Raw genomic sequence first — 14,762 nt, 5'->3', positions numbered from 1 at the left:
CTGCACACCAGTTTTTAGAGTTGTAACAACTCCTTTGGCATAGCCAGAGCGAAGAGAAATAACAATTTTACCTTCCTTTGACAAAGAGAAGGAAAAGGTTTGCAGTAGTAATATAGACAGACAGCACAAACTGTATTGACAAAGAACACCAATGCTGCATTAGATTGGTTGGTTTGTAGTGAAGGAGAAAATGAGTATTGTCTGAAAGTAAAAACTGAGGAATGCCTATTAAAGTATCGCTGTATTGTTCTGTGAGTAAAACTTGTTAAAAATCCACACATGAAACTCCATTTCAAAGTCTCTTTTATAAAGGCTGGGCCAACAAATTAAGATTTACAAGAGAAATCTTCCACCCAATTTTATAGGAATAAATTTTTAAAAAAAGCTGTGAACAGACTTGCATCCTGGGATTGCCAGATGTCAGGTAATCCCAGGTAAGAAACTGCAGAAAAATAAAGGCTAAGGTAAAAGTCAAAACCACTTTTCACACCCATTATTACTTCAAGAATGCTTTAGACTTAAAGGTCATGTATTAAATAGACTAAATTACATGTTATTTTCCATGCTCACAGAGAGCATAAAGGCCACAGATAGTTCTGAGATTATTTGTATGCAACAGATTCAATTCCATAATTTCGGTTTTCTAAAAAATAGTAAGATTTGTTAAGACAGTTAAAAATAACATAATGAGAGCATTCTACAGCTTCTTCCAAACATTTTTTCTACATATCCTTTAAGGAAGACATCCAGTAATTGCTCTTTTGGTAAAGCATAAGTTGGCTGATCTCTGAGCTGCTTTATTTAACGTCATTCTGTAATTTCACACATGGAGAGATTTGGGGGAAATTAATTTGACTTTTACTGGTAACAGCTAAAACAAATTTTAAACAAAAAGTACAAATATTTTATTTACTTGCAACTGATATTAAATTTTTATGTCTTTATTGAATAAAGATATTTTTTAGAACTTAAATTTTATGTTATTTACAAGAAAATATACAAGGCAAGGTTAAAATGTCACATGTCCATTACAAAAGTGCACAGCAGATGCTACTGGGTGTCCAGCAAGGTCCCTTCACTCACATCCAACTTGACACAGAGCTCGTTTCCTTCGGACCCTGTTAAACAATAAGGGCGAAAAAATTTACTTTCTAGGTTTGAAAACACATATTTACATAGAAAAGACTGAATTGAGCTGCAATCATTAATGGTATTTGAAAACATCCACTTGAAAACAGAGTTAAGAGAAAGGACGGCTACTGGGTTTTAATACTATTTGTCAAAATAGGTATTTTCTTTTCCCTCTGGAAGTTCCACCTCTCCCACTCCTAACTGCTAAATACAGTTTTCTTAACAGAGCAGTTTTCTGCTCTGTAAATGGTAGCGGAGCGATGTTTTTTCAAGTGGATTTCTTTCCTTCCTCTGCTAGGAATGCTTCTCCCCTCTCAGCTGTCCTTTTCCTTGCATCCTGTCTGACGGACTTCCAAGGGACCGACTGCACATTGTATCAGAGTTTTTCGGCTCTTATCCTTCGACCTTGCTCGCTTACGCATGCTGCCATCAAACACATCAAGTGATCCAGCATGTATCCGTGCTGGTACGTGTAGCAGGAAATACCTCTGAGATACCAATCTCAAGAGTGGAAGCAGATGGACATCCCTGCTAATGACAATTTTCCCATTTCTCCCATCGCAGTTTTCTCTGCCAAAAGAGCAGTGCTTGAAACAAAACTTCCAGGATGCTCAGTTTTCCCTTTAAATGATGACTGACCTGAAATATTTTTTTGTTCTTCACTATAACTACAAACACATTTTGGCATGAAGCAACTCAAAAAGGACTAGTCTCTGCTGAATAGAGAGGACAGGCATTGATTCCCCCCCCTGCAATATAACAGATAGCTAAGTAAGAACCAGTCATTACTTTTAAACTTCCCTGTTACAATCGTTAGAAGGAGAAAATTCTCTTTCTAAATGGCTTTACAGTCTGTTTGCAGTGATTTTGGGGAAACATTTTCCAGGGCTCTAGATGAAAACCACTGCCACTCCTCCATCCATACCCTCTCCACCTTGCATTTCCCTTTTCAGTCCTGGTCCCACTGCCAAACATCACAGATGCAGCACTTTGTTCTGTGTTGCTCTCAGTACATCCGAAATAGGAAAACAGCTGAAGTTCCTAGTTGAAGTATTTTTCTTCCTTTCCTCTACTGAAATCTGGGCCAGTGATTCCCTTGCTCTGTTCCCACCAGCTTCAGGCATAAGGAAAGGGGAAGCCCAGCCCTCAACTCTGCTGTTTCACCAGGAGCAAAGGTGGTATTAAAGGTCCCTCTTCAGCAGGTGGTTATGAAACACTGCAGAGCAGTCAGGCAGTGTCACAATTACACAGAAAAAAAGAATGGATTAAGAAGTACAAAACTTGATCTTGATTTGCATTAAATAGTCTTTTCTTGATTTGTTTTTGAAGAAAAAATATTTTACCTCGTTAAATATACACAGTTATGGAATCACAGCAGGGTTAGGGTTGGAAGGTGCCTCTAGAGGTCACTTGGTCTAGACCTCAAGCAGAGCTACCTAGAGATGGTTGCCCAGGACCATGTTCAGACAGCTTTTGAACGTCTCCAAGGATGAACACTCCACAGCATACCCAGGGCAACCTGTGACAGTGCTTGGTCACCTTCACAGTGAAAAAGTGTTTCCTGATGTTTAGAGGGAACCTCTTGTGTTTCAGTTTGTGCCTGTTGCCTCTGGTCCAGTTACTGGGCACCACTGGTTCTGTCCTCTCTGTACCATACCCTCAGGGATTTACATAGATAAGATCCTCTGAGCTTTCTCTTCTCCAGGCTGAACAGTTCCCACCTCTCTCAGCCTCTTCTCATTGGAGAGATGCTCCAGTTCCTTCATCATCCTCATGGCCCTCCACTGAACTCTCTCCAGTATGTCCAGGTCTCTCTTGTACTGGGGAGCCCAGTCCTGCACACAATATTTCCCGATGTGGCCTCACCAGCACTGAGCAGAGGGGCAGAATCACCTTCCTCAACCTGCTGGTAACACTCCTGATGCAGCCCAGGATACTGTCAGTCTTCTGTTCAACTTTGTGTCTATCAGGACACCCTGGTCCTTTTCTGCAAAGCTGCTTTCCAGCTGCGTAGCCCCCAGCCCATCCTGGGGTTGTTCTTCCCCAGGAGCATGACTTTGCACTTCCCTTTGTCGAAGTTCCTGAGGTTCAGGAGGTTCCTGTAAGCCTGTTTCTCCAGCCTGTTTAGGTCCCTCTGGATAGCAGCAGGACCCTCTTGTGTATCAGTCACTCTTCCCAGTTTTGTGTCATCATCAGCCTGTCCCATCATCCAGAGCATTAATGAAGATGTTAAACAGGACTGGAGCCACAACAAATACCTCCCTAGGTACTGGCTTGCCTCCAATTAGACTTCATTCCATTGATCACCAGCCTCTGGGCCTGACCAGTGCTTTAAATGCCACTTGTTTTTTTCCATCATCAAGTGATGAAAGACCAGTGTTCCTATATATATATGTATATATATACACATACACTATTAGCTGCTGTATCTATTAGTGGACACAAAACCCATTCAGCAGAGTAAAACAGTAAGTCTAAGGTCTTTTTTTCAGCACGCAAGTTTCCAGGCTACTTCCTTGTTCCCTTGGTCAGCTGGGAAACAAAGCTGGGAAACAAGCTCTTTTGCTTGTTTTTAACTGTCTGAACACTGGCATGAGGAGGGCAGCTACAAAGTAGGTCAAACATGCTGAGCCAGCCTCATTTCAGTGGAAACAATGGAAGGTGTCCTGGCTTGTTCCGATACCTAATATTTGTTTCTGTTTATCATGCAAAACACATCACTGCTGGCACTTTGCAGTTTTCAGACACAGGATTCATGCAACCAACATTTATTGTTAGTGAGGCATTTTTTTATTTGTTGGGTTATTTTTTTTCTGTCTAGCTAACTAGCAAATATCTCCTGCTTACTATGAAGACCAAACTGTAAAATTGCTATGTAAAACCCTGTAAAGGTTTGATATACATAAGTACAAATAGGAGATGGATCCCAAACCTAGTGATATGCATTTATATAGCAATTTCTCTTGTGCAAATTCTGTCTCCTTTATCTGGAAAGTTGGAGTTAACATTGCAGTGACCAAACTAGGGCTAAGACATCCTCCTGCCAAACATTCTCAAGAAAAATGCTGCAGCTTGACATGAGCTCTGCATGCAGAATTCCCTTCCTGAATTGGGAAATGCACAAAATCGAGTGGAGACAAATCAGTCAAAGAGAAACGCACAGAGATCTCGACCACTGATTGCTCTGTTGAATTCTACTGAAAGACAGCTCATACTTGCTGTATGCTTGACAAACGGCCCTGGGCTGATTTGGAAAGAGCTAATTAACAAAATGTAAGTAACCCAGATTCAAATACTAGAAAAACACAGATTCCCCCCAAATTTAAAATTATTATTACAAGGGAACAACAGCCAAAATGCACCAGTGACCAGACTCAATAGCAGCTAGAAGAATCCTGCAGTTCTTGAACAGAGTTAGCACATACCTTACTCAGCTCTGGAAAGAGTTCTAGAATCCCAATGTCCAGCAGAACATAGGTTAACTAAAAGAAAACAAATAAAACTAAGGACACTTCAAGGCAACACTACTGCTTCTTATTTTTAACTCTGAATTAGAGCCCACTCCTCTGCTATACCAAACATTCACTTCAGGAAATCCTGTGCCAAAAGGCAAGTTTCTCACATGTTATGAGTTACCTGTTTGTTGAGCACTGGTTGCTGCAGTCCATCAAACAGAAGCCTGATGCCTTCATATTTAGCCTCTTCCCCAATGCACTTCCCTATTAAATCTAGACCAAATTCCAAAGCCAAAATATACAAGTCACGAGGAAGCACTGTAAAACAGCTGTATGATGCAATTATGGTAGTCCAGTAATTATCAACAAAAACCCCCCAGTTTAAATTAAATAAAGAGTTCAAGTTTTATCTATCTCAAATGGTAAATGGAAAAACAAACACACTTTTGGTTCATCTTTTTTTCCTCCCTTTTCTTCAGGGCTGCACACCTAAGTAATTATTACACTTTTTATAAATCTATTGTCCTAATGCATGGTTTAATAAAACACAATCTGATTTTTTAAAGTTACATTCTGATTAAATGGGCTTCTCTCCCCTCGTCTATACAGTGTAAGGAGAGCTCAGATGTACCTTCTGGCTTCATGGTGTGCCTTTTTTAACCCATTTTTCATCTCGATAAAATACAAAACATAGGAACATTCTAAAGATGAAGAAATTATGATATTAAGTACATTTGTAAAGCTCTTGATTTCCATCAGCATGTCTTTATTAATTACTATGCTACAACTTAGTCAGCAACATTTAAATGACTAAACGAACTGCTGGTTTTTTACACCTAGTATTCTGATCAACTCAAATCTCAGCAGCCCAAGTATTATTTGATTTGGGAAGGTAATGTGACTGTATTTGGGTTATATATCTGCCTGAACAATTAACCACACTTATACAGACAGTCATGAAATAGAGAACCTGGAATGTATCTCATCATTTCTTCAAAAGTCTGCTTTGCTCGCCTCTGTTTATCCTGGAGAGAGCGAGGCTCAGTGTTCTCACAGAACACGGCATCTGCAGCAAAAAACACATTGAAAAGAAGTCTTTAGGCAGCTACACATCACTGACATATAAATGTGTTTTGGATTGTGGCTTCAAAATTGAGTATCTTTTCTGTATGACCTTGATTGGAAGGAAATTCTAGCCTTGCCAGATCATAGTCTTTTGCTTACATTACCCTGATCAAATCCAGAATCCCTGCTCCTATGGAGGTCAATCATCTTTTCACAATTTGTTTCCATTCTTTTATAAATTTTAAAGCACTATCTTATAAGTTTGGATCAATTCTACTTTAGGTTAGTTATGATCTCCTAACTCACAATTTCCCTTATGCTTTCAAACATATAAGCAGTATCCACACTTTGTGCCAAAAACACTGTCTGGAACTGTCAAAAATTTCAGATTTACCTATGAACAAGAAAGCAAGAACCGCTGTTCATCAGAAATAACAGGTGCTCAGTTTTGGTTTTAGGCTCTGAAAGACTTACTCCTGTCTTTTTTTGTCTTTCACAAGTTTTCCTTTTGGCTTGATAAGAACAGAGCTGCCTTAATGCCAGAGCTTCTGCAAGATTGTGGTATTTATTTAAATCAGACTGCACTCAGGTGGAGTTGTGTGGACATTTTTTAGATTTTTTTAACCTCTTTCCCCTTTCCTTATTCGAAGGTCAAGAACAGTTAAGCCCTCTCAAAAGCCCACGACAACAAAGGGAACAAATAAAAGAAGAAACAATAAAGGACTGTGATGTAGCACAGAAGTGAAGTAACTTAAAAGACTGCATAAAACATTCATGCTGTGATACATTAAACAACCTTTATTTTGTTTTTGTTGTTCCTTGCACAGCTTAGCAAATTACTACTCATAATACTTTTTTCTGTAATCATCACTAACAGACAACATGGCTGACTCAGCATCTTTCCACAATGAGCTTTTGCAGTCTTTTTATAGGCACACTTGATTTTTAAAACTCCACTAGCTTAGTAAGCTTTGCAGAGTTTAGTACTTGGAAACTTCAAAGAAAGGATTTCAAATATCAAACTGAAGCAGTACTTTTACACCAGAGATTTAACTATTACTAACCTCTCAGCAGTGTTATCAGAGAAACCAACCGGTGCTCCTCAAATAGTTGTTCTAATTTGTAATGCAAGTAATAGTCTGTGTACAGTTCCAAGGTATTTTTGAAGAGAATTCTTCCTCCCATCAAGAGATGATGCAGCCAGTCAGGAATGCGGAAAACTACCCTACCTGCAATGTTACAGAGACAAATATATATGAGGCTCTCCTGATACTCTTGACAAAGGAATCATTTATTCAAAAGTAAAAAACAATGATTGCAAGCAAGCAATATTTTAGTTTTGTTAGTGCAACGCTGAAAAAACTGGTATTCTCCACAGTGCTTATCAAATACTTCCTTTAGCTATTTTTATTAATTAAATCATTCCCATTCCCAGAGTGTATGAGCAGCCTAGGCACACCTGAGAAAAGCGAAGGGACCTACTCCCATAAGCTCATAATACTGAGATACAGAAAGAAAGAGACATAACAAAACAATTAAGCAATAATGAATGATAAAAAAAATGACATTCTCGCACCACAGTAAAGTCTTCTAAGGAATGACTGTGTCACTAAGTTGTATACTGATATGCTTGAAAGTGCTGAGCTATATATGAGTCCTACAATAGAATTTGATTGCTTACCAAAGAACTTCACATTTGGCATGAAGTATATGAATAATTAAGAGAAATCACTTCTTACCAACATACATGAGGTAGTCATAGACTCCTTCTACAGTCATCATTTCCATGAAGTAGTTCTGATTTTGTCGCCTTTCTGTATTCTCAGACCGGTTTGCATTATTCTTGAATAAATCATTAAAAAGCTAAAAATAGAAACATAAGACTGACATCATTTGCATTCAAAGGCAAAAGGATAGCAATCAGTCCTTTGGGTTGTTTTTTTAAAAAGGAGAAGCTTCTTTCCAGAGCTTTCAAAGAACTAATCACAGGCGTCAATTCGTTTCATTGTTTCTGGGTTTGTTTTTCTGAATTCTTCACTTTCCAATAAAGAGCATGGCACATGTTGCCAAGTTACACAACCAAAATACCTGGGTTCGGAACAAATCAGCAGGGTGTCTGAGACATTAATTCATGAGTCTTTTTGTTCCTGCTACCTTCTTCCAACCTAAACGATTCTGATCCTATGACACTGAAGTATTTCTAAAAGTTCCTGTTGGCTACCATTTTGAAATAAATACAATGGTTTCTGGACAAAATATACAATTTTTTTTATGTAGAGAAATACCTTTTCTCCCTGCCAGCTTGATTATTTACAGCAAAAACTTCATAAATCTTTTTAAGTTACTAAAGTTTGGGTTTCTTTACATTTATATAATTTCTCAATTAATATTCCTTTAGCCTTCTATTTTCCAATGTCATTACACCCCTCCCTGATCCCTCTATTTCCTTGTTTTTGGTTCTTTCTTAAAAGATATTATAATCCTCGCAATACCCCAAGAGGCTCTTCCCTGAACACCATAAGGGGTCCCATACCACCTAGGCAGTACTCCTTGCCCCCTCTGCCCTCAAGTCTGTGCATTCCAGCAGCTGTAAAGGAAAAACTCTTGGAATCCTGACGCTTTTCATATTTAATACCTAGCAATCTCTATTAACAGTTTATTTTAAATTATCTTATCCCAAAAATAGTTGATCTAAAGATAAAATAGTATTTATACAAAATACTCTGTATTACAAAAAGAAAGTTCAAAAGTTTATGCCAAGGTCCTAAAAAAAATATTCCAGAACTAGAAGCAAAGGCAACATAATCATAGCATTCCTGTGTTGAGATGATTGCCACTGTCACAGGTTTTTCTTTATCGCTCCCAAATTAAAATTAGTTCCAAAGAACAGGAAGTAATTTGCTTATATGTGGTTCACTTTCTGTACAGCAATTCTCCCTGAAATAAATAAAGCCATAAAACATGCAAATCACAAGCTCTGAATCATGCAAGTCTCTAAACAGAATGCTCTGCACTCTTAGGAAAAACTACATCAGGACATCTGGCAAGACTCAGGTTATGACCTGTACTTCTTCAGGCCCTCTCTTTTGTTAAGTGCTAAGCTGCTGGTATTATCTTCAGAAGGTTCACTCAAACTAAACAACACCAGGTTATTATATAAATTACATGAAAGGGCAAATATGGTTAATGCACTGGGGGATGACTGGTATCCAGGAACGCAACAAACCTACAAAGAACACGTAATTATTCACGCCTACTGTATGAAAGCGTCCCTGGTATGTTGTTTAAAAAACCCTGTATAAACTGAAGTCTATATCCTCCTCAATATTGAAAAAATCTAGCTGAATTATGGTAACTTAAACAAGAGCCTCCTTTATTTTTTAGATAGACCCCATGACCTGACAGAGGCAATACAGAGCCAACTCAAAGCAGCCCATTGTGCAATGTAGACACAGGTTCAGGAGTGTCTGGAGGCCAAGCTAAATCATTAACAGCAACCTGGTAGGTGACCTATAAAAAAAATCAAACATGAAGGCCAGCTTAGGGCAAAGCTTTTAGACTTCCAAACGCTATTTCATCCCAAACCAGAAGCAGCATCTTTTGAATGATGCATGTATCTCTGCACATGGATAATCTGTCTTGCACCTTAAATATAAGGTTCCTTGATCAGAGTCAAGCTTTGAAAGCTCTGACTCTTGCATGTGGCATTTCAGAACGTAACAGCAGTACAAGGCATGGCAAAACAGCCGAGCCAATGACCAATTTTTATAAAGTACATTTTTTATACTATTCCAGTGAAAGTGAATATTCTATAGTCATTTGCAATGCACGGCAGCAGCCATAACACAAAGTGGCATTACATCTCTACTTCTACGTTTTGTGCTTTCCAGAATTTCGCTTCTGAGGAAATTCAAGTGAAAAATATAACAACTGGTTATCTAACACAAAAGTTGAGATTACATTCACAATTCAGATAAGCACAGGATTTTGCCTTGAATGTTTCTCTGCATGCTAATATTTGAGACTGGCAAGACAAGCCTCAATGCTATCATTATTCACAAGTATCTTTAAGATTAAATAGTAATTGCAATTATAACCATGAAATATCTTAAAAGTCGTTGGATGAGGAAATTCCATGAATTGGTATTGATTAATAATGGGAGTCAAGCTCTTGAAGCAAGTGAAAGATATTAAGAAAAAGACCAAAGCAACCCCTTGTACAATAGGCTATCGCACCTTGATGGGAAAAACGAGGAAAGTAAGCATGAATGCTCACATAAAGTGCCTCACAGGAAAAAAAGAAGTTACGCAACGGTTAGCAAGCACATATGCAAACATACACCCGTATACATTCCAGCACAGGTGAGGTGTATAAAAGCAATACCATGACTATGAACAATACCCACAGCCATTGGCATGAACCTCTCCCCTATTTTTCCTGCTCATTTGCAAAGTACAGAGGATTATAACAAAATGGTAAGAAGAAACAATGTATGTAGTGCCTGAATCACATCAGTCAGCATACGGAAAGGCAATCATGTCTTCCCCCAAGTAACTATGCATAAACATACATTATACTATCGGTGTTCCAAAAGCAGATTTTATTGCTGTTGGCAGGCCATCACAAGACAGCAGAACAATGCCTTTGTAAGTGTATTTTGCAAAGTCTGTATCACCTGAGAAGTTCTGACCTATTCTAGAAAGTATGACAAAAGTATCTTCAAAAGATGCTCAAGCTTCTTACAGACCTTCTGAACAGAAACATGGCTGGGATAGCCAGAAACACTGTTAGTGCCTGTAGGAAGGGAGAGTAGGGGTTTCTGTTTGCTTAGTTTTTTTTAACCAGGCAGTTGGTACCTCTTTCAATTTAGTGGATCTGATAAAGGATAAAATCCAATTGCTCCCAGCTATACTATGGTTGACTATCCACATTCATTGTGTATTTTTAACAAGGAGTCTTTTCACCAATATTTAAAACACACAAACATACAGAGGCACCAGGAATATTCAAAAGGAAGCAGCATGCAGAAAATCTGACAGAGCACTAACAAGATTTCTGACTGAACTCAAGCTTTCACCTGCCCTGACAGACCTTCAGGCATTTCTTATTCAGCCTGCTGAGGTAGCCTGGGTGTACCCTACTCATGGCAACAGAGTTGGCAGCACCAGCACTGGGGAAATGTGCATTGTATTCTCAGCAGATTCCAACATGTTGAAACTGGAATAAACAGATCTGCTTCAGACAAGGTATAGGAGAACACTGTGGCAATAAAAGCATCAGCTGGAAAGCGACTCTACCATTTACCAAAAAACCGAAGAACTTTCTTACTATGAGATAACATGCTTTTCTCACAGATGGGCACTCAAAAAGACCAAAACTTTTGTCTCTCTGGCTGCCTGCCAGATCCCCTCATTGACTCCATACAGGTAGTTCACACAGTCCTGGTAAAGACATCCACCTCCATCACCAGGAGTGAGGGTGCCTGGCTACTGCACAGCACTTATGTCAGAGAATCACAGAATGGTCTGGGTTGGAAGGGACCTCGAAGTTCATCTAGCTCAAACCCCCCTGACATGGGCAGGGACACCTTCCACTGCACCGGGTTGCTCCAACCTGCCATTTAACAATTCCAGGGATGGGGATTCCACAGCCTCTATGGGCAACCTGTTTCAGCATCTAACCACCCTCACAATGAAGAATTTTTTCCTAATATCTATTCTAAACCTACTGTCTTTCAGTTTGAAACTATTTCCCCTTGTCTTGTCACTAAACGCTCTTGTAAAAGCCTCTCTCCAGCTTTCCCTTCAGGAATTGGAAGGCCACACATCTTCACAAAGGTGTCATGTTCTACCAACAGAAGTGAACTGCAGAACTGAACAGGTAAAGTCTATGCCAAACATATTTGGGGAGTAGGGAGGGGTGCTACTCCAGCCTAGCTCTGGTCTGGCCTTTGAACTGAACACCCTTGGTGCCTGCATTCCTAGTCAGAATTTTCCAGTTTAGTTGCATCTGAAGTAAATTCAGTTAATGAGTTCTAAGACAGCTTCCTAGTATGAGAAGAAGTGTGACATGCAGAGGTGATCAGGAGATTTACTTCCAAAAAGCATCATTGATACAAACTAAAGTGGTCTGGCAGATGAAACCAGTGTTGCTTAAAAATCAAATCCAGGAAGTGACAAGGTGTAAATGGCCCAGTGTCCTGGCACCCAGCACAAATCTTTTCCCACGTGTGGGCTGACTTGAGAAAGAGAAAACTATCTTCCAAAGAAGGCACGAGCACCCCAGCAAATCAGCAAGAGGGATGAATTTCAAATGTGCATGGGAAAACTCAGCAGAGACCATAACCCAGCATAACCTGGTTTATCAGATCTCTAATAATTACCATTAATTGTGTGAGTGTGTGCACCCTGGCTGAACTGATAGATGGCAAATTAATGAGAAAGTAGATGGCACATGAATACCTCATGCATACTCGCCTCTGCTGGTCAAAGTTAGTACTATAATTTGAGCACAGATATTCAGCATCTGATCACAGAACTGTCTTGCAGCCTCCCCCAAGGCAAAGTGTCTTGAGTGCCCATCATTAAATAATAATCACAGCTCTGCAGGAGATACACTGAAGTGTGAAAGTTTCCATCCATTTACAGCAAATGGCTCCCCAAAACAAAACAGATTTCTTCTGGGAAAGAAAAAAAATATTAAAAAACATATGCAGAACCAATTATTCATGAAAGAGCTAATTAGAATAAAGGTGCTTAGAAAAACAGTGAACTCACTCTGACCACAGAAGGTGAGAAGGAATGGAGAGCTGGAGCTAGCCTCATCTTTTTTGCTCTGTGCAAAGAAACTCATATCCTGTGACAAGAGCATCTGCTACAGGCTAAGCAGCACTGCCAGCAACAACTTGGCCTCAGAATCTACAAACTTGTGTCTCCAATGAACTGCATACACGGCCACTTGGTCAGCAGTGATACAGAGGTTTCTCCCACAATGATATTTCTGAAAATGACACCCAAAACCAGAAAGCAGTAAAGATCTATGTTTTGCTTAAGGAAACTTCAGTATTCCAAAAGAAAAGCCAAAGTACAGATAGCTCTTTGCTCTCCTGGGATCATCATGGTTGAAAACCATTGGGAAAACCTCATTTCAGAGCCTGAATTTCCGTACACATGTTCTTTTACAAGAATAACATGCTGACACTTCAAAGAATGTGTTTACATTTTAACAGAGCAATGCTTCAAAATGCAAAGTTGGTAGCTCAGGTATTTAAGTATGTTAAACATATTAAAACTGCTAACTTCTACAGTTCTTGTCAGATCACAATAAAAAAATTATCTGATTGTTCATCCTCTGCTGTAGCGTGCTGTCAGCTGTTTTATAAAGAACATTTGAATTATTTATGCATGTACCCTGTTTCTAGCACAAGTCAAAAACTCTACATCCGATTTTTAAGACTGCTGATACATTTATACCCCTCTGAATAGAGAGCAATAGCAAAATATCTTAACCTTGGAAATAGTGTCCAAGATGAGAAAGAACTTGAAATGAAGGATACTAATTTTGTGTATATGCACATGTAAGCTAACACTAAATATTGGCTGTAGTAATTCAGCCTTCATGTTCAGAAGATGAAACCCAAACAAATTAATAGATTTAACTGCTATTGAACTTAATCAGTATAAACATTTTGTGGCTGTAAATTCTGTAAGTGTCATAACACTATAAAAATGTCCATAGTGAAGGAGATCAAAAGGTCCATTTTTTCAACAGCCCATCACTACCAAGAACCATAAATGGATCCTGGGAACAATCATCCCAGACAGTACTTTTCACCAAATTCTTCCAGTCTCCAATTGTTTTCAACTAAAAAAAAAAAGTTCAAGAGCTGGATTCAGTCTCTCTATAGGTATTCACCCCAAATACATTCCCTTTTTGTGAATTTGTCCTGTCTCACTGCATAGTTGTTTAACCTTCAAGTATTCACAAAATCTTTTTGCAAGGAGTTCCACAAATTTACTAACCATTGCAAGAGCTACCACTTTTTGTTTTGAACACAACTCCTACCACCTTCATTTAGCGCCTCTTAGTTTTTGCAGTAGAGAAGAGAGGGAAAGAAAATCCACCCCAACCTTTATCCCCTGTCCTCTCACGCTAAGCATTAGACTTCAGACTATCATACATTTCCCACTTATCACTTTGCAAAATGAAGTGTCCCAGCTGACACTTAGTCATAGAAATATTTAGGTTGAAAAAGACCTCTAAGATCATTAAGTCCAACCGTTAACCCAATACTGCCAAGCCCAACACTAAACTATGTGCCACATCTACACATCTTTTACATACCCCTAGGGATGGTGGCTCCATCACTTCCCTGGGTAGCCTCTTCCAATCCTTGACAACCCTTTCCAGCATGAGATTTTTTTCCTGATGTCCAAACTAAACCTTCCCCGGAACAACATGAGGCCATTTTCTCTCTTCCTATCCCTTGTTACTTGGAAAAAGAGACTGGGACCTGTGTAGTCCAGTCTCATATGTAATTCAACTCCTCTTCCCAAGCAAATGAGATAGCAGGAAAGCACATACTACTGAGCTTTCCTTTAGAACCTCTCACATGGTGAAGTGTATGCACATTCCATATTTTGTCCTGAACCACAACAGCTCTGTAGCACTGAGTTTGGGTCTTTGAAATCTGAGACCAGAAACAATATTCCTCTCTAAATTCCACAAATACACGATCACTCTAACGCAGTCCAACACAGAAATATGAAGACTAGTGTCTTTCTAAAGCCCCTGAAGCTAGCAGAAATCTTTACATTACGTTTTACCAGGCTCTAACTACAAATACAGGAAAACAAAGAAAGGAACTATCTTTACCTGCAGACAAGTAAAAGATTGAAACTGGTAAGTGCTAAACTTTCACTGTGCCAATGTTAGAAAAAGTAACTATGCACGAAGTGATACAGTTAACCTATTATGAATGTCAGACAAGGATGAACACTTTGAAGGCAGATAAACAGGTACCTTGACAATTTGGCTTGTAGCACTTCGACAAGTCACATTTTCATCAAACACTCAAGCACTTCACTTTGAAAAGGAAGCTTCCTAAAGAC

The 14,762-nt window shown here is 39.1% G+C and overlaps 1 protein-coding gene across 4 annotated transcripts in view; it reads right to left on the bottom strand.

The window, feature by feature from the left end:
• Positions 1-925: 925 nt before the first annotated feature.
• SNX14 (sorting nexin 14) overlaps positions 926-14,762 on the bottom strand; it is a 49,654-nt gene continuing 35,817 nt past the window's right edge. For all 4 annotated transcript variants that reach the window (XM_064650036.1, XM_064650034.1, XM_064650037.1 and 1 more), the window contains 6 exons: positions 7,391-7,514; positions 6,716-6,880; positions 5,557-5,652; positions 4,768-4,859; positions 4,557-4,613; positions 926-1,118 (listed from right to left, as the gene is read on the bottom strand). In XM_064650036.1, coding sequence (XP_064506106.1) covers positions 1,080-1,118; positions 4,557-4,613; positions 4,768-4,859; positions 5,557-5,652; positions 6,716-6,880; positions 7,391-7,514 — 573 coding nt within the window. In that variant the 3' untranslated portion in view covers positions 926-1,079. The remainder of the gene's footprint in view (positions 1,119-4,556; positions 4,614-4,767; positions 4,860-5,556; positions 5,653-6,715; positions 6,881-7,390; positions 7,515-14,762) is intronic.

Source organism: Pseudopipra pipra, chromosome 3, assembly GCF_036250125.1.
Source record: "Pseudopipra pipra isolate bDixPip1 chromosome 3, bDixPip1.hap1, whole genome shotgun sequence".
In the NCBI taxonomy this organism is placed as follows: domain Eukaryota; kingdom Metazoa; phylum Chordata; class Aves; order Passeriformes; family Pipridae; genus Pseudopipra; species Pseudopipra pipra.
The sequence above is the reverse complement of the archived record's forward strand: the minus strand, read 5'-3'. Positions and strand labels throughout refer to the sequence as shown.